Source organism: Eimeria acervulina, genomic scaffold (genome assembly GCF_000499425.1).
Source record: "Eimeria acervulina Houghton genomic scaffold, Eah_scaff242, whole genome shotgun sequence".
In the NCBI taxonomy this organism is placed as follows: Eukaryota; Apicomplexa; class Conoidasida; order Eucoccidiorida; family Eimeriidae; genus Eimeria; species Eimeria acervulina.
This window is the reverse complement of record NW_013548360.1, coordinates 21,469-40,000: the sequence shown is the minus strand read 5'-3', so window position 1 is coordinate 40,000 and position 18,532 is coordinate 21,469. Positions and strand designations below refer to the sequence as shown.

Below are 18,532 nucleotides of genomic sequence, written 5' to 3'. Positions count from 1 at the left end.
GCAGGGGAGTCGCCGCTGCACACGGGGGGCCTCCAGGGTCGCTGCTGCAGCACGAGGCTGGTTGCTGCAGCAGCAGCAGGAGCAGCAGCAGCAGGAGCAGTAGCAAGCTGCCCAGACAGCTGGATCCCGTGTCTAGGGGTTTGCTGCAGCTGGGGGCCCCTCCTATGCAGCAGAGACAGCCTAAGCAGCTAGCTAAAGCGGAGAGAGTTAGAATGCAAGGAAAGAAAAAGACAAGAATTGAGGTGTATGTACACCCCAGATGCTGCATGCAGAAGGCAGCAGCGGCAACAACGGTCAACAGCAGCGAGCGCTGCTCCTGCTGCTGTTGCTGCTGCTGCTAGAGTGCTGTTGTTTGTTGTTTTCTATTTGGTTTTGTCTTTATTTATTTTATTTGAGACGTTTAGTTATATTTTATTTGTTTAAAGACAGAGGTAGCTGCTTTGTTGCTCCTGCTTCGCTTTGCTGCACGCCGTGCTGTGGAGCTGTTTCTTTGCTGCTGCTGCTGCTGCTGCTGCTGTTGCTGCTGCTGCTGTAGTCGCCCTATTATTTGCTGCTTTAAATTAAACAATCAGTTAACTAAATATTAAAGGGATAAGAAAAACAAAATACAATACACCGGAGGCGCAGCCAACACAGAAGGAAGCGCCAACAGACATAGACGAGCAAGTTGCTGCTGCTGCTGCTGCTACTGCTGTTGCTATTGCTGCTGCTGCTGCGCTGAATGCCTTTTTAATATATGAATTAAGGGGGAATAGACGCAGCGGAATGCGGCAGGGGGGCCCAAGAGTAGATCTAATAGGAGGGAGTCGCTGCAGAAGTATAAGAGATAAAGTACTCTATATATATATATATATAGAGTATCTTATATTGAATTAATGCAGCAGCCTGTAAAAGGTAGAAATAAAAAGGGAGGACAAAGATCTGGAGAAGTGGAAATATGCATTAAAAATTCTAGTAGTTGTTTTATTTTATGATGCTAAAAAAATAACTTTATATTTATGTTGCTGCTGCTGCTGCTGCTGCAGTGGCTTCTGTGGCTGTATGATTGGTCGTGTTGCTGTCAATTGCTGTTGTTGCTGCTGCAGCTGCTGCTTATTGATCTGCTGCTGCTGCTGCATGCGCTTGTGTTGCTTACGGCCGAGCTGGGCATTGGCTTCTGCTGCTGCTGGCGGAGTGTTGCTGCTGCAGCTGCTGCTGTTGCTGCTGTTCCTGCTGGGTAAGGTGCTGCTGTATTTAGCTTTCTCCTGTGTTCCTTCCCTGAGACACCAGCAGCAGCAGCTCAGCAACAGCAGCAGCAAAGAGTCTGCACGATTACTAAACCCCAATAGAGGAGACACATAAAATAGAGCTTAGGGCCATAGCAACGGGGCTGCATGCAGCAGCAGCATGCAGCAGCAGCATGCAGCAGCAGCAAGCAGCAGCAGTACGTAGCCCTACTGACTGCAGCAGCGCGCTGTAGGGAGAGAGAGGGGCAGGACTAGCAGCAGCCGGTTAGGAAGACTGCTGCTGCTGCTGTTGCAGCAGTAGTAGCAGCTGCTGCTGCAGTTGCTGCTGCAACAGCCATTCGCGAGCTCCTGTGAGCAGCAGCAGCAGCAGCAGCACGAGGACGCAAGAGAGATGGTTGGTGTTAAGCTGCTGCAAGAGGCGGAGACACTTGCTGCTGAGTCTGTCTCCTTGTCTCTTGCTTTTTAAAAGAGAGGCAATTCACCTTGCTTCTCCTTTCCTTTCTCTTTCTGCTGCAGCAGCTGCTGCTGCTGCTGCTGATGCTGCAATAACCGCCTCATAGTGGGGTCCTCTTCTGCTTGCAGCGTCTCTTATACAGCCAGCAGCAGCAGCAGCAGCAGCACGGAGAGCGAAGGGCAGGCTGTTATTGCATTAGATGCAGCAGAGAGAGACAACGAAGTGCTGCTGTATGTATACAAAAAGAGAGACACATCAACAGCACTCAGCAGCATTACGCTTTGCTAGTTGGTTTCTTCACTCTTCACTCCTGCTGCTGCTGCTGCTGCTGCTGCTGCTCTTCAACTGTAGCTGCTCGAAGAGCCCCGCAAGACAAGCTGCTGCATGCAGCAATGCAGGTGGAAGGCAGAAGATGCTGCAACTTTACAGTAAGGAGCTGCCTGTACACCCCACAAGCTGCCTGTACACTCAACGAGCTGCCTGTACACCCAACGAGCTGCCTGTACACCCAACGAGCTGCCTGTACACCCCACAAGCTGCCTGTAGACTCAAAGCGCTGCCGGTACTGAAGGGCTGCTTGGTGTTGCCTGCTGCACATTGTGGTTATCCCCTAACAGCAAATAATAGGATCTCCTCGTGCTGCAGCAGCAGTGAATGCAGCAGCTGCAGCAGCAGTAACTGCAGCAGCTGAAGCAGCAGTAACTGTAGCAGCAGCAGCAGTAGTAACTGCAGCAGCTGCAGCAGCAGTAACTGTGGCAACTGCAGCAGCAGCAGAGGAGCAGGAGGTGACGCCTAACAGGAAGGTGTGTGGCTCGCGTTATGCATGCAGCAGCAGCAGCAGCAGCAGTAACACCAGAAGCAGTAGAACGGACACTAGAAGCACGACCAACAACAGCCGAAACAGCAACAAAAAGCACCAGCGGCAAGCCCAGCAGCAACAGCAAGAATAGCAGCAACAGCAACAGCAGCAGCAACAGCAGCAGCAACAGCAGCAGTAACAGCAGCAGTAACAGCAGCAGCAACAGCATCTGACACGCAACAGAAGTAGCTGTGCAAACAGTAAAAGCAGCAGCTTTCATGTCAGCAACTATCGGCATGGCAGCAGCAGCAGCAGCAGCAGCACAGCAGCAGCAGCAGCCGTAGCAGCAGCAGCCGTAGCAGCAGCAGTAGCTGTAGCGGCCATGGTGTCTCTTAAGGGGAGATTTACCGCCAATTTAATCCCTAATTCGCGTTTGCTGCTGCTGCTGCCGCTGTTGCTGTTGCTGTTTGCTGCTGCGGGCTGTGAGAGCAGTGTGCAGGCTGCTGCAGCTGCAGCTGCAGCAGCAGAAACAGCTGCTGCTGCCACAGCTGTTGCTGGTGCTGCTGCTGCATGCACCACTGCATTTAAAATAGGAGTTTTTATTTTTAATTTAGTAGTTTGACTTCGTTTAACTCTTTGTCTCTGTGAGCTGCTGCTGCTGCTGCTGCTGCTGCAGCAGCGAGGTCACCTGTCTTGCAGTTGCTGCTGCAGCTGGTGCTGCTGCTGCTGGTGCTGCTATCTCCCTCCTGAAAGATACAAGCTTCTCTAAACAGATCTGCTGGAGTGAGTACGCAGCTTATTTCCACAGCAGCAGCAGCAGCAGCAGCAGCAGCAACAGTAGCAACAGCAGCAGCTGCTGCTGCTGCTGAAACATTGCACACAGGAGACAGTCAGTTGTTGAGTTTATTACTTTAAAGGTATAAGGCAGAGACAGGGCTTTAGTGGCAAGAAGAGACATATTAGTTGCTGCTGCTGCCTGTATAACCACCGTCGTCTCAGCAGCAGCAACAGCAGCAGCTGCTGCAGCAGCAGCAGCAGCAGCAACAGGAACACAGGCATAAGAGGAGGGGAGGACGCCGATGGAGCCCCTACAACAGCAGCAGTTGGTGCAGCAACAACAGCAGCCGCTGCTGCTGCAGCAGCAGCCCACTGGGTACGCTACAGGGACAGAAGAAGCAGCAGCTGCAGAGCAGGGACACCTCTTGCTGCAGCAGCAGCAGCCGCTGCTTCTCCAGCAGCCGCAGCAGCCGCCGCCAGGCAAGTTTGCTGCTTCACCTATGCCCGTTCTTCAATAGGAACTGAAAAGAGACACCCTAAACCATCTGCTGCTGCTGCTAGCGCTGCTGCTGCTAATGCTGCTGCTGCTAGTAATGCTGCTGTTAGTGCTGCTGCTGCTAATGCTGCTGTTGCCAGTACTGCTGCTGCTAGGGCTGCCGCTGCCAATGTTGCTGTTGCTAGTACTGTTTCTGCTAATGCTGCTGCGGCTACTGCTGCTACTGCTGCTAATGCTGCTGCTGTGTTTGTGAGGCTCTGGTCGTTATCTACGCCTCTCTTAACATTGCTGCTGCTTCTGCTGCTGCTGCTGCTGCTGCAGGCAGTTGTACCTGGCCACAGTATTTCCCCTTATGGGACTGCAGCAGCGGCTCTCCAGCAGCAGCAGCAATGCTGCAGGGGCCCCCGGGGGGCCCCGGGGGGCCCCCCCTATATTGGGGTGGGGCGTATGAACCGCAGCTGCTGCCTGTCTCCTTCTGCACAATTCCTTACTCAAATCCGTTGACAGTGTCTCTTGCTGCTCCTGGAACAGCAGCAGCAGCTGCTGCTGCTGCTAACGGCATACTTCCCCAGCAGCAACTGCTGCAGCAGCAGCAGCAGCTACTGCCAACACTCGTTTGCACTTACGGCGCACCTCCACCACCCCTGCAGCAACTGTCTCCTCGTGCTGTCTCTGAGGAGACAAGGGCAAAGAGGAGACAACGCTGGTGCTGCTGACCCCTGCTGCTGCTGCTGCTGCTGCTGTTGCGAATGTTCGACAGCAGCAAACGCAGCAGCAGCAGCGACTGCTGTTGCTTCTCGCGCTGCTGCTGCTCCACGAGAAGCTTCAAAAACCCTAAACCCTTATCTAAAACCCTAAACCCTAGCAGCAGCAAACCCCAAACCCTAGCCTTCTTTTCTATTTGCTGGACAAGGGACCCGCCCCGGCTGTTTCTGCTGTAGAAGGGTCTTTCCTACGACACTCTCTAGGGTTTAGGGTTTAGGGTTTAGGGTTTAGAGCAGCCCTTAATAAGGAGCAGAGCCCTCACGTGCAGGCAGGAGTTGCTGCCAGACGCAAACGCTCTTGTCGTAGAAGCCAACAGAAGCCCCTATAAACTGCTGCTGCTGCTGTTGCTGCTGCTGCTGCTGCTGCTGCTGCTGCTGAGGTATACAGCATAGCTGAGTTATTCCATAAGTCATAGACTTGTGGAGCTGCTGCTGCAGCAGCCGCTGCAGCTGCGGTGCAGCAGTAGCCCCCGCTGCGAGCAGCAAAGAAACCGCACATAGCTGAGACACACCCTTTTCCCCTCACCAGCAGCAGCAGTAGCAGCAGCAGCAACAGCAGTAGCAACAACAACAGCAACAGCGCAAGCACTCGTAAACCAACTAATCAACAGCCACAGCAACAGCAGCAGCAGGATCTGCTGCTGCTGTTCGTATGTGCTGCTGCTCACCTCCTGCTTGCATACTCCAAACCTCACAGCCTCCGTGGCAGCAAGCAGCAAGAAGCAAAGGGCCCCCCACCCGTGCCCTTTCTAAACCCCCTTCTAGGGGCCCCCCCTCTAGGGGCCCCCCTGGGGGCCCCCCTTCTAGGGGGCCCCCCCATAGGGGCCCCCAAGAGTGGCGAAGCCTCCAGAGGCCCCCTGATGTTTTGTATTCGGAGAGAGGGCGGCGGAGCTGCCGCAGGTCGAAGCAGCGGAGGTAGCCGTCGTAGCTGTGGGGCCCATAGCAGCAGCAGCAGCAACAGCAGCAGCAGCAGCAACAGCAGCAAATGCAGCAGATGCAGAATATGCTGCGGCAGGGAGTTGTAGACAGACAGACAGACTAAGGCGCACAGAGGGCTTTATACGCCTTTAGGTTTTAGGGTTTAGGGTTTAGAGTTTAGGGTTTGTTTGCATGCATGCAACGGATAGAAGCAAGAAAGCCCCAAAAGGGTTTTTCTGATTACCTCCCCGACAGCAAGAGAAAAGAATAAGAAGGAGAAAAAGACAAAGAAGTAACGCCCATGGTGTGGCTGCTGCTGTTCTCTGCATGCAGACGAGGGGGTCTGCTGCTGCTGCTGCTTCTGCTGCTGCTCCTGCTGCTGCTCCTGCTGCTGCTCCTGCTGCTGCTCCTGCTGCTGCCCCTGCTAAGAATGCTTGCTTCTGCTGCAGGAGAGCTGCAGCAGCTGCGGATGTCCCACAGACGGAGGCAGCAGTCATCAGCTCCTGAGCAGCAAATGCAGCAATTCAGGTGTACATGCACATCAGCAGCAAGAAGAAGAAGCAAACTGGAGTGTACATACACCTCAATAAACACAGCAGAAGCAACAAAGATGTAGCACGCGAAGGGTATACGGTCTGCAGCAGCCGGTGTTGCAGCAGCAGCAGCAGCTGCTGCAGCAGCAACAGCAGCAGCACTGACCCGTAGCTACGGTGCTGCCGCCTGAAGTCGGGGAGACCGCCACAGCCCAGGCCTCCGCTTCGTGGGCCTTCCTGCAGCAGCAGCAACACGCATGCAAATTGCAGCAGCAGCAGAAGCAGCAACACGCATGCAAATTGCAGCAGCAGCGAGCCCAGTTTGCATCCAAGCATCAGCAGCAGCAAACTGCGTGCAAACTGCAGCAGCAGCAAACCGCATGCAAACAGCAGCAGCAGCAACAACAAACTTGCCAGCGTAGCACCACCCGCTCTAAGTCCTGAACTACAGCAGCAGAACCATCCGAGCACGTTGCAGCAATTAGCCTGCAGCAGCAGAAGCAGCAGCAGCAGCAGCGGTTGCAGCATCGGCAGCAGAAGAGTAAGAGCACAGCAGCGCGGCGCCCTCCAGAAAGCAAAGGGAGAGGAGCAGCAGAAGCAACAACAACAACAGCTGCAGCAACAGCAGGAACAGCAGCAGCATCAGCAACAGCAGGAAGCAGCAACAACAACAACAGCACCAATAGCTAGGGCGGACGCCACAACATCAACGACAGCAAGGGGAACCGCAGCATCACTAGCAGCAGCAGCAGTAGCAGCATCAGCAATAGCAACAGCAGCAGCAGCAGCAGCAGCAACAACAGCTGCAACACCAGCAGCAGCAGCAGCAGCAGCATACTGGGGCTGCTCATTTAGAGGGTCTAGGCTGAGTCCTATGTGGTCTCTGCCGGGCGACAGCAGCAGCGGCACTCGCGCTGCAGCACTGCAGCTGAGGCTGCTGCTCCTTCCGCTTTTCGTGCTGCTGCTGCTGTTGTTGTTGTTGTTGCTGCTGCTGCTGCTGTCTTCCCCCTCGTCTTCCGGGTGTCTTGACACCCGAAACGCATGCAACGCGCAGTCCGAGCCAATCACAGCCAGAAGAGAAGCAAAGTTCAACTGCAGCAGCAGCAGCAGCAGCAGCGACAGCAGCAGCAACAGTAGCTGCAGCAGATGTGGATGCAGTTTCGGCGGGGGAAACAACAACAGCAGCAGCAGAAGCGGCAGTAGCAGCAGCAACAGCGTCGGCAGCAGAAGGAGACAATTGTCTTACAGGAAGCCCATCGCTACCGGTGCTGCTGCTGCTGCTGCAGCAGCAGCAACCATCAGCAGCACACAGCCACCGGGTGTCTAGACACCCGAAAGAGTCTGTAAAATGTTCAAGAATGCAACGAACGGATGGCGCTGCTGCTGCTGCTGCTGAGTCCTGCTGCTGCTGCTGCTGCTGCTGCAGGGTATAGAAAGAAAGGCCCCCCCTACGCATGCGGGTTGTCTCTTCATATTGATACATCCCAACGACAAACAGATCGCTGCTGCTGCTGCTGCTGCTGTTGCTGCTGTTGCTACTTCTGCTGTTGCTGTTGGCTGCTTCTGCTGCAGCAAGTAGCGGACCTTCGAAAGGCCGCTTTGTTATATCCGCTGCTGCTTCCTCTTCTGTTGTTGCTGCTGCAGCAGCAGCAGCAGCAGAACGCCGGGCAAGACAAGACGCTGCATGCTGACTCCAGGACTCAATGCAGTCGGGTGTATAGGCAGTGGAAAAGGAAGCAAAGATGCGGGAGGTAGCTGCAGCAGCAGCAGCAGCAGCAGCAGCAGCAGCAGTTCCTGCTGCAGCATCTGCTGCTGCTCCTGGTGCAGCATCTGCTGCTGCTCCTGGTGCAGCATCTGCTGCTGCTCCTGGTGTAGCAGAAGTTTCTGCTGCAGGAATTGCTACAGCTTCTGCTGCTGCAGCATCTGCTGCTGCAGTATGTGCTGCTGGCGCTGCTGCTGCTGCTGCTGCTGCAGCAGCAGCTGCAGTTTGCTGCATCCTGTCGCCGTCGCCCTTCTCCGTAGAAATAATTCACGCTTTAGGGTTAGTGTTTAGGGTTTAGGGTTTAGGGTTTAGGGTTTGATATAATCTTCTTTGGGAGTATCTGCAAGAGCGATGCCGACAGCAGCAGGGGGCCCCTGTGGGGCCCCAAAGGCAGCGAAGGCAGCAGCAGTCAAGGGGGGACAGGTCCCTTCTGCTGCTGCTGCTGCTGCTGCTGCTGCTGCTGCCGCTGCAAACAATTTCCAAAAGGTATTTAAAATAATATTTAATTGGGTTCAGGATATACTCTGGGTGAGCCCATGCTTCTGCTGCTGCTGCTGCTGCCGCTGCTGCTACCGCTGCTGCTGCTGCTGCTGCTGCTGCTGCTGTTGCTGCGCCGAACCAACGGTCTCTGGAGGGCAGTGCGCTGAGGCCCTGCGGCTTCTCTCTGTCCCTAACCCTTTGAAACAAGCCCTAAACCCTAAACCCTAAACCCTAAACCCTTAGGAGGAAAAGCATACGGCTACGGTCCTTGCTAAAGTGTACATCCACTCAACTCGCCACCGCCGACAGCAGCAGCAGCAGCAGCAGCTGCAGCAGCAGCAGCAGCAGCAGTAGTAGTAGTGATTGAAGGTTAATGCCCTCTACATTTATCTTCTGTATTTTGTGACTTTGCATTTTCTTTGTAGACTTTTTAATTAAATAATACACCGCCATTCTAGGTGCTGCAGCTGCTCTGCTGCTGCTGCTGCTGCTGGTACGGCTGCTGCTGTTGTTGCGCTGCTGCTGCTATCGAGGCGGTGGAGCGCTGGGGAAGAGCGGAGTCTGTGTAGAGAGTTATCCCTCCCTTTCATTCAGAAAACCTTCTTTGATCTTAAGCAGCAGCAGAGACAGCGACTGCAGCAGCAGCAGCAGCAGCAGCAGCAGCAGCGGTGGCGGGAAGGCGCTCGACGGCGGTGACCTTCGCCTTTAACAGCCCTCGAAGAACAGCAACTCCAAAAACAGCAGCAGCAGCAACAACAATAACATCAACAACACCTGCAGCAGCAGCATCATAAGGATCTGCAGCAGCTGCAACGCGAACAGCAGTTGCAGCAGGAGCAGCACCAGCAGCATCAGCAGCATCAGGATCAGCAGGAGCAGCAGCAACAGCAAGATGCCGGTAGAAATTGTGGGTCTGTTAGGTGCAGCCTCTTCGCTGTTGGCGGGAGGTAAAGCTGCTGCAGCAGCAGCACTTGCTGCTGGCAGCACCAAGCCCGCAGCAGCAGCAGGTGTCTCCTTCTTAAAGGCCGGGGGCCTTGGCCATTTGCTGCATGCAAAGGGGACTGCTGCTGCTGCTGCTGCAGTAGACGGCACAGCAGGGGGATGTCAGCTGCTGGCGAGCGCAGTGCAGCACAGCAGCAGCGCAGCAGGGACCTCTCCCCCAATCGGGGGGGCAGCAGCAGCAGCAGCAGCAACAACAACGGCTTCCGCTGGCGGCAGCAGCACCGCGCCTCCTGCTGCAGTAGCCCTCTCAGCGAAGTCTGCTTCTGCTGCAGCAGCAGCAGCATCTAAGGGGCACTACTTGGGGCTTCCTAAGGCATCTGCTGCTGCTTCAGCAGCAAAAGGCTCTGTACATCCCCCTGCATCATCTGGGGCCCTTGGAAGGACCCGGATGGGGGGGGCCCCCACTAGGGGCCCCCCTGCACATACACCGCAGCGTCCAGGGGTTGGTGCTGCTGCGCCGCATGCAGTCGCCGGTGGAAGAGGGGGCCCCCAGGCGCGGCAGGTACAGGGGGCCCCCCCTGGTGGGGGGGCCCCTGGGGGGGCCCCTGTATCTGGGGGGCCCCTACCTGGGGAGAAGAGTGTAACTGTTACAAGAGACTTCGCTGAAAGAACTCCTTCAGGAGTAATGCATCATATAACGCGAACAACAACAGAATCTATGGATACACTAGAGCCGCAGCAACTGCTGCAGCTGCTGCTTCCAGCAGCACTCTTCAGCTCAACAGGGGGGGCCCCAGGGGGCCCCGGGTGTACGGGAGGGCCCCTGGGGGGCCCCCCAAGAGATAGGAAGCTTGTTAAAATGCACGGTCAAGAAGACACAGACACAGAAAGCTACAGCGGGATAACTGCGGCGCCGCAGCAACAGCAGCAGCAACAGCAGCAGCAGCAACAGCAGCAACAGCAGCAGCAGGATGTGCTCGGCGGCATTGACAGGAAACGGAGAGTCCGGCGCAGCAGCATCGCTAGCAGAGCAGGTAGCTATGGGGCCTTTCTGTGATTAGACAAATAGAGACAGCAGCACCCAACTGTCTCGCCAGCTGTCTCCTCAACTATCCCCTCAACAGTCTCCTCAACGGTCTTTTCAGGTGTCTCCTCAACGGTCTTTTCAGGTGTCTCCTCAGGTGTCTCCTCAGGTGTCTCCTCAGGTGTCTCCTCAGGTGTATAGAAAGAGCAAGAGGGAGAGTTGAGCTTTCCTTAAGCCGTTAGTCTTTATTTAGTTATTTATTTGTTTATTTATCTTGTCTATGCTTTCTTTGATTTAGATTATATATATATTATATATGCGTGTCTGTCTGTACACCCCAGACTGAGCCCTGCATGCATTATTTGTTTATCTTTATCTGCATGCATTATTTGTCTCTCTTCAACAAGAGACAGAGAATAACAGGAGAAAGACAGGAGACAGCTTATCTGCTGTCTCCTTGTGGGTGTACAGACGATTGCTGCTGCTTTTATATGCGATATTATTTTATATAAATTATATAAATAATATCTTATGTAAAGGTCTTATTAGTATTATTATATCTATTATGTATAACAGTATCTCATATTGTCTAATTATTATATTAATATATATAATATATATAATATTTATATGAAGGGCTCCATCTATAACAATATTTATTAATGCCTCATACAAATCAAAAACAACAAACAAAACCCAAAAGGAGACACCCAGCCTCAGCTGTCTCCTCTCTGTTCCTCGGCCTCTCTCTCTCTTTCTCTCTATTTGTCTGTCTCTCTCTGTGTCTGTCTCTTTCTCTTCGTCTGTCTGTCTCTGTCTCTCTGTCTCTGTCTGTCTCTGTCTCCCCCTCTATCTCTCCGTCTGTCTTTCTCCGTCTGCCTGTCTCTGTCTGCCTGTCTCTTTCTGTCTGTCTCTGTCTCTGTCTCTCTCTGTGTCTCTCTGTCTCTGTCTCTCTGTCTCTGTCCCTTTCTGTCTCTCTCTGTGTCTGTCTCTCTGTGTCTGTCTCTCTCTCTCTCTCCGTCTCTCTCCCTCTCTGTCTCTGTCTGTCTCTGTCTCTGTCTCTCTCTGTCTCTTTCTGTCTCACTGTCTCTTTCTGTCTTTCCTCAAACAACAGCCTCAGCAGGGCCTGCGATTAAACCCCAGCAGCACTTGTCTTTATTAGAGATCGGGGGCCCCTCTTAGGGGCCCCCAACTTCCTTACGGGGGCCCCCAATAAGGTGGGGTCCCCTCTTAGGGGCCCCCCTGAGGCCCCACTGTTTGCTTGTGGGTGAGACAGGAAGGGGGGGCCCTTCTTATTATTATTTATTAATACTAATATTATTAGTATTGTTCTTATTTAAGTCTTATTATTATTATTATGTTTATTTATTTATTTATTTATTTTACTACGAGAGTATTGTAGCTATATTCTTTTCTTCGTATTATTATTATTGCTGCTCCTGCTATTACTACTATTATTGGCGTTCTTACTATTATTATCATTAATAAAGGTCTTATTATTTAATATTAATAATAGGGGGAATAACAACGACAACAACAGCAGTAGAAAGAGCAGCAATAATAATAATACTAAGAAAAATATATTATATGCTCTAAGACAACATTAATGATGCAACAGATTCAAACTGGGGGCCCCATCGCCAAGGGGCCCCTTGGGGGGCCCCTGTGGGCCCCACAACTCCACCAAGGCCCCTACGAGGCCTTCAGAGACCTCGCATTTAGGGGGGCCCCCAGGAAGGCCCCTACAGGGGCCCCCAAAGGGTTCAGGGGAGCCAACGAAGCCCCAATGGGGGCCCCCAAGTGGGGCCGCTACAGGGGCCCCCAAAGGGTTCAGGGAAAGCCGCGGGCCCCCTACAGGGGGCCCCAAAGGGTTCAGAAGGAATTCCGAGGCCCCTAACGGGGCCCCCAAGGGGCCCCTACAGAGGCCTCTAAAGGGTTCAGAAAGGGCTCCGAGGCCCCTAGGGGGGCCCCCATGGGGCCCCCATGGGGCCCCCTATTGGGGGCCCTTCTGTGGTGCATGAAGTTGGGGTTTAGAAGTTGTGCTTCGCTGCATGCAGCACCTCCGGGGGGATCGGCGGAGGGGTCGGGGGGCCGGTGAACTGTCTGTACAGCTCCGGACGGTTTGTTGGCTGCAACAGCGGCGCAAGGACAGCCCCACACTCCGCCTCAACACCCAGCAGCAGCAGCAGCAGAAACAGCAGCAGCAGCAGAAGCAGCAGAAGCAGCAGCAGAAACAGCAGCAGCAGCAGAAGCAGCAGCAGAAACAGCAGCAGCAGCAGAAGCAGCAGCAGAAACAGCAGCAGCAGCAGAAGCAGCAGCTGCTGCAATAGAAGCAGCAGCAGCAGCAGAGGGGTACATACATCTATGACGAGGCCTGCTGGTTGTAGGGTAGGGAGGCCTTTTGTCTCCTCTGCATCTACTCGCCGCAGTTCGTTCATCTGCAGCTCCCCGCTGCAGAAACAGAAGCAGCAGCAGCAGCAGCAGCAGCGGCAGCCACACAACACGCAGCAACAGTACGAGGCGTAACGCCAACAGTGGGAGCAAATGAACAGCAACAAACGGCTGCAACAACAGCTAGAACAGCAGCAGCAGCACGATTTCCAGCAGCAGCAGCAGCAATAATAATTATAGCAGAAGCAGCAGCTGACAGCAGCCCCAGCAGCCCGAACAGGCACCGCAGCAGCAGCAGCCCGAACAGCAGCAGCAGCAGCAGCCCGAACACCAGCAGTAGCAGCAACAGCAGCAGCCCGAACAGCAGCAGCAGCATCAGCCCGAACACCAGCAGCAGCAGCAGGAGGAGGAGCAGCACCAATTAAAGATGGAGACAAGTCTCCTTGGCTTCCCGTTGCTGCTGCCTGCTGCTTCAATAGCGTGAAGTGTCTCCTCTCCTGCTTCGAGCTGCCCGAAGACAACATGCTTTCCATCTAACCATGGTGCAGCAGCAAAAGTAATAAAAAATTGGCTGCTAGCGGTGTGTCTGTCTCTGCACTTCGCCATAGACAGCAGCCCTGAGGTGTACATACACCCCAACATACAATATATATATATATATATATGTATAAAGAGATAAAGAGAAAGAGAGAGAGAATAAGATATAACGAACAAAAGAATAAATATGCAGTTTCATGGAGTTCATCATTGAAGGAAACATCAGGCCACTGCTGCTGCTGCTGCTGTTGCTGCTGCTGTTGCTGCTGCTGCTAATGGTAGTGCTAATGCTGCTACAAAAGGCTGCTGCTGCTTCTAGCAGCAGAAAAGCCTGGCAATATCTGATGCTTTTGCTGCCGTTGCAACTGCTGCTGATGTTGCCTTTGCTGCTGTTGCTGCTGTTGCTGCTGCTATTGCTGCTGCTGCTGCAGCAAGGAAGTACTCACCTCTTTTGGAGTGTCTGTACAGATATTTTTCATCTCTAAAGAACTGCCCGTAAATGCTCTCGCCTCCGTAGCCATCACCCCTGTGGAAGTCTCCCCCCTGCGCCATCTGCAGCAGCAGCAGCAGCAGCAGCAGCAGCAAGGAGAGTAAAAAAGAGAGTGGAGGCGCTGTAGCAGGGCCACCATTGTGTGTTGTCTGCTGCAGCAACCGAAGCCGCAGCAGCAGCAGCAGCAGCAGCAGCAGCAGCAACATCATCTGCTCTTTAGCATCACCGGTTCAAAGCTATGGCACTGCCTCAGCAACAAGAGCAGCAGCAGCAGCAGCAGCAAACGCACAAAGCCAGGGATAATGCGGTGGAAGGGGGAGCCTTTATACCAGCGCGGCCGCATGTAGTAGCCAAGGCCTGTCTCTCCTGCAGTGTACAGACACCCCACGCATGCGCGCACATCATGCATGCAGCTAGCGAAAGAGAGAAAGAGGAGCCCTTTGCTGCTGCCGCTGCTGCTTCTGCTGCTGCTGCTGCTGCTGTCGCCGCTACTGCAGCAGCTACTGTTGCGTCTGCTGAAGGCACATGCTTCTTAACTGATAGGGCTCATAGGGCAACTATGACTACTGTTGCTGCTGCTGCTGTTGCTGCTGCTGCTGAACATACCGGTGCACAGACAGCGGAAGTTCTCCGCCGTGATGGGCAGCTGATCCGCAAACAGCTGAGCAGCAGCAGCAGCAGCAGCAACAGCCGAAAGAGCTGACAAGCAGCAGCAGCAACAGCAGCACGAGCAGCAGCAACAACAGAAGCAAAAGCAGCAGCAGCACCACCAGCAACAGCTTCAGCAGGACCAACAGCTCCTACAGCAGCAGCGCCTGCAGCAGCAACAACCGCAACAGCTGCATTTCCAAAAGCACAGACAGCAGCAGCAGCAGCAGCAACAACAGCAGCACAGACCTGGAAGATGAGTCTTCCTGCATTTCTTCCGCCAACAGCCACATCAAGAAATACAAGCGGGTTAGGTAGCCGCACGCGAGGCCCCAGGGCCCCTGGGGCCCCCCCGGGGCCCCCCATGTGGGGCCCGGGGTGTACGTACACCTCGACAGCTGTGCAGGAGCAGATGTGCTGCAGCAGCAGCAGCAGCACCGGCAGCAACGGCAACAGCAGCAGCAGCAGCGGCAACAGCAGCTATAGAGCTGTCTCAGAAGGAAAAGGAGTTGAAAAGATCTATATTAACACCCGGAATTAAAAACACTTATTTTAATTATAAAGTCTACGCTAGAGAAGGCAAGAAAGGGGGCCCCCAGGTGGGCCCCCTCTCACTACAGCAGCAGCAGCAGCAGCAGCAGCAGCAGCAGCAATTGCTATGGCGGCGGCTGCAGCTGAAGTCTTGCGGCCGTCTTTAGTGGGAAAGCTGCACATATAAATAAAAGAAAACAAAAAAATGAACAAATTAAATCAATAACTAATATCTTTTATTTTTTGTTGTTTAAATAGTGCTCAGCAGCATGCAGTTGCATGCAGCAGCAGCAGCAGCAGCAGCAAGCAAGAGCCGCCGCAGCAGCGGGGCCTGGAAGTCGCAGCAGCAGCAGCAGTAGCAGCAGCAGCAGCAGCAGCAACACCTGAGGAGGATATAAAAGGGGTTTATCTTTGTTTTTCTTTATTAACCCTTCTTTCTTTCTTTCTTTTTCCTCCTAAGAGAAGATGGCGCCGAAGGAAAAAGGTGAGACCCCCAACACCCTTCAGCACCCCACGCAGCAGCAGCAGCAGCAGCAGCAGCAGCAGCTGCTGCTGCTGCTGCTGCTGTTGCAGCTTGCAAGTACCGTCAGTTTGCAGCAAGAAATATATTGCAGTTTATCTCTTGAGACACATTTAAGGGCCTTTGCAGCCATTGCGCTGCTGCTGTTGCTGCTACTGCTGCTGCTGCATGTGCGGCTGCTCTGGGGCCCCGCCCCGCAGCACATGCAGCAACAACAACAGCAGCAGCAGCAGTGTTGTTCTGGTGTCTAGGCCTTCTCCTACATTTGCAGCGTTTGTAGGCGTTAGAGTGTTAAACGCAGCGGCATGAGCAGCAGCTGCAGCACTAGCAGCAGCACCACACCACTAACAGCAGCAGCAGCACCAGCACGAGCACCATTAGCAGCAGCAGCAGCAACACTAGCAGCAGCACTGCAACATTAGCAGCTGCACTGCAACATTAGCAGCTGCACTGCAACATTAGCTTGAGGACTGCAGCATTAGTTACTGTTTGGTTTTGCTGTTGCGTTGTTTGCTGCTGCAGCAACAAAGAGCAGCAAAGCTGCTGTGGAAAAGAAGGTAAAGAAGGCAGAAGCAACGAGCAAGGGCCTGAAGAAGACGAGCAGAACAGCATCAGTGAAGGCGCGCTACAATGTTCGTTTCTACAGGTAAGATTACCAGCTGCTGCTGCTGCTGCTGCAGTATCACCAGCAGCAGCTGCTGCTGGTGCTGCAGCACCTGCTGCGCTGCTGTATATTTGCTGTTGCGGGGTTTGTTTTGCTGCTACTACGTGTACATTTTCTCTCTGTTTGTGCTTCTGGGTTCATTTTCTTTCGCTTGTGCTGCTGCTGCTGCTGCTGCTTAGGCCCCGGACATTAAAGAAGCCAAGGAGCCCTCGCGCCCCTCGTCTGTCTCGTCTATGGACAGCAAACCCGGTTCCTGCATTACAAAGAATAGATAAATATCATGTGCTGCAGCACCCCGTAACAACAGAGAGTGCAATGAAGAAGATTGAAGAGACTAACACAATTGTTTTTCTGTGCAATCCTCGAGCAACAAAAAGAAATATTAAAGATGCAATTAAACAAACATACGGAGTAGAAGCACAGAAAGTCAATACTCTTATTCGGTAAGCAGACAGACAAATTAAATAAATAAAATAAAATATAATAAATAATAATAAAGTTAGTGTTGTTCGTCAAACACTATCGCAGACAAATAATCATAAAGGTTTAAGTATATTTAAATATATTATTATATGCAGAGGAGATATTTAATGAAGAAATTAAACACAATAGACTTCGCCATAGAACAAAGAAAGAAATATAAAATTAAAAGAAAATAAATCTAATAGAATAAAACAAATAAAATTATATATAACAACATAATTAATATGAAGAAGCAACTTAAACAAAAAGATAGATATAATAATACAAATGAAGGAACAAAACATTTATATATAATACATACACTGCATATATATGTAATATATACATATATATATAATATACATATATATATACATATGTATCATATATATGTATATGTATATATATATGCGTTATATAGTGTATATATATATATATATCACATTATAGAGAACAAGACGACAAAGAGATAAATTTGCATGCATATATCCCTTTCTATTTTTTTTCTGCCTGTCTTCTTCTTTACTCGGGCGGGTGTATAGATGAGGGGTAGAAGAGATGAAGGTTTATTAACGAAGAGGATTTAAATATATTTCTCTTTGTCAGTCGGCCTTCGAACAAACTCAAAAATGTTTTATTCTTTGCATGCATGCGTTTCGTGTTGTCTCTCTTTTGTCTCCTCTCTCCACACTTATGAGATATTCTATCATGTACATTATGCAGAGTATATATATACATATATATATATATATATAGATGTATGCATATACATATATATATATATATAGATGTATGCATATACATATATATATATATATATATCTACATATACATATATATATATATATATATACATTCATTTGGTCTATAGGGGTATATAATATGCGCCATTGTATGTGTAGTACTACTGTATACACGTTCCTACATATATATATAGTTTATATATATATATATATATAACTATTCATAGGTAGATAAATAGATAAATAAATAGAAAAGTAAACAGTTAATAGACATGCGTATAGAAGTGCATATTACGATATACCAGTCGTACATTCAACAAATTATTGCATGCAAACTTTATATTATCTCACTACGACATACCGTGTATATAATATATATATAGTTATATATATATATTTATTTATTTATATGTTTGTTTTTTGTATTTGTTTAGGATGGATGGGAAGAAGAAGGCGTACGTCCGTCTGAGCCCTGAGTATGATGCTCTTGATGTAGCAAACAAAATAGGCATTATATAAACGCTTCATTTGCTGCTGCTGCTGCACGTGCTGCTGCTGCGCTCGCTGCTGCTGCTGCAGTTGCTGCTGCTGCTGCAGTTGCTGCCACAACGGCAGCAGCAGTAGTAGCGGGCAGCGCCTGTGAGCTGCAGCACTTGCTGCTGCAGTTTCCTTTGCTGCTGCTGCTGCAGCAGCAGCAGCAAAAGAGCAAGCAGCGGGGCGAGGCAGAGACAGAGACTTTGGGTTTAATGAATTGTGTTGGTTATCGTGAGGAGGCAAAGAAAGACTAAACGAAAAAGGAGACAGAGAAAACAAGAGACACACCTTCTGCAGTTATATATAGAGACAGAGAGAGACAGAGATTGCATGATAAATGAAAGCAAAGACAGGGAAACAGAGACAGAAAAAAAGATAGACAGACAAATGCAGACAGAGACAGAAAGAGACAGAGACAGAAAAATAAAAACAGAGACAGGGGTAGAGACAAAGATAAAGAGAGACAATCCGCCTTATCGTTAAGGTGTGGTAGCAGCCACAGCAAGGAAACAAACAACAGTTGTATATTTATTTGAATATATATATATATATATATATATGTACTGCAGAGTAATATTATTTCTTCTTCGGGCTTTCTGTGTCTTGCACGTAATTAGGCTGCTACTTAGCAGAAAAACACCAAAGACAAACAAGAAAGGCTGCTGCAGCTGCTGTTGCTGCTGCAGCAGCAGCAGCAAACCTTAAGGAGGGACAGCTGTTGCTGCTAGTTCTGAGTGAAACTTAAAAATACTTTTATTGCAGTGTCTATGAACAATAAAGCCCTTCTCTATGTCGCACTGATAGACAGAGCAGCGGCTGGATACAGCTATTAGTCTT

At 51.3% G+C, this 18,532-nt stretch overlaps 3 protein-coding genes across 3 annotated transcripts in view; 1 reads left to right on the top strand and 2 right to left on the bottom strand.

Moving 5' to 3' along the window:
- The window catches only part of EAH_00027890 (hypothetical protein), a gene marked incomplete at both ends in the record, with an annotated part of 1,957 nt that extends 173 nt beyond the window's left edge, over nucleotides 1–1,784 (bottom strand). Inside the window, 3 exons of the mRNA XM_013392710.1 lie at nucleotides 1–64; nucleotides 1,136–1,257; nucleotides 1,709–1,784. The exon at nucleotides 1–64 is cut by the window's left edge and continues 173 nt beyond it. Coding sequence (XP_013248164.1) covers nucleotides 1–64; nucleotides 1,136–1,257; nucleotides 1,709–1,784 — 262 coding nt within the window. The remainder of the gene's footprint in view (nucleotides 65–1,135; nucleotides 1,258–1,708) is intronic.
- Nucleotides 1,785–4,351: 2,567 nt separating this feature from the next.
- On the bottom strand, nucleotides 4,352–7,963 carry EAH_00027880 (WD domain, G-beta repeat-containing protein, putative; the record flags this gene model as incomplete). The annotated part of the gene is made up of 7 exons (XM_013392709.1): nucleotides 4,352–4,575; nucleotides 4,780–4,989; nucleotides 5,200–5,444; nucleotides 5,679–5,937; nucleotides 6,134–6,204; nucleotides 6,665–6,991; nucleotides 7,278–7,963. 7 exons carry the CDS (start codon nucleotides 7,961–7,963, stop codon nucleotides 4,352–4,354), a joined length of 2,022 nt encoding a protein of 673 aa, XP_013248163.1.
- Nucleotides 7,964–8,080: 117 nt separating this feature from the next.
- On the top strand, nucleotides 8,081–10,208 carry EAH_00027870 (hypothetical protein, conserved; the record flags this gene model as incomplete). The annotated part of the gene is made up of 2 exons (XM_013392708.1): nucleotides 8,081–8,215; nucleotides 8,922–10,208. 2 exons carry the CDS (start codon nucleotides 8,081–8,083, stop codon nucleotides 10,206–10,208), a joined length of 1,422 nt encoding a protein of 473 aa, XP_013248162.1.
- Between the last annotated feature and the right edge of the window lie 8,324 nt (nucleotides 10,209–18,532).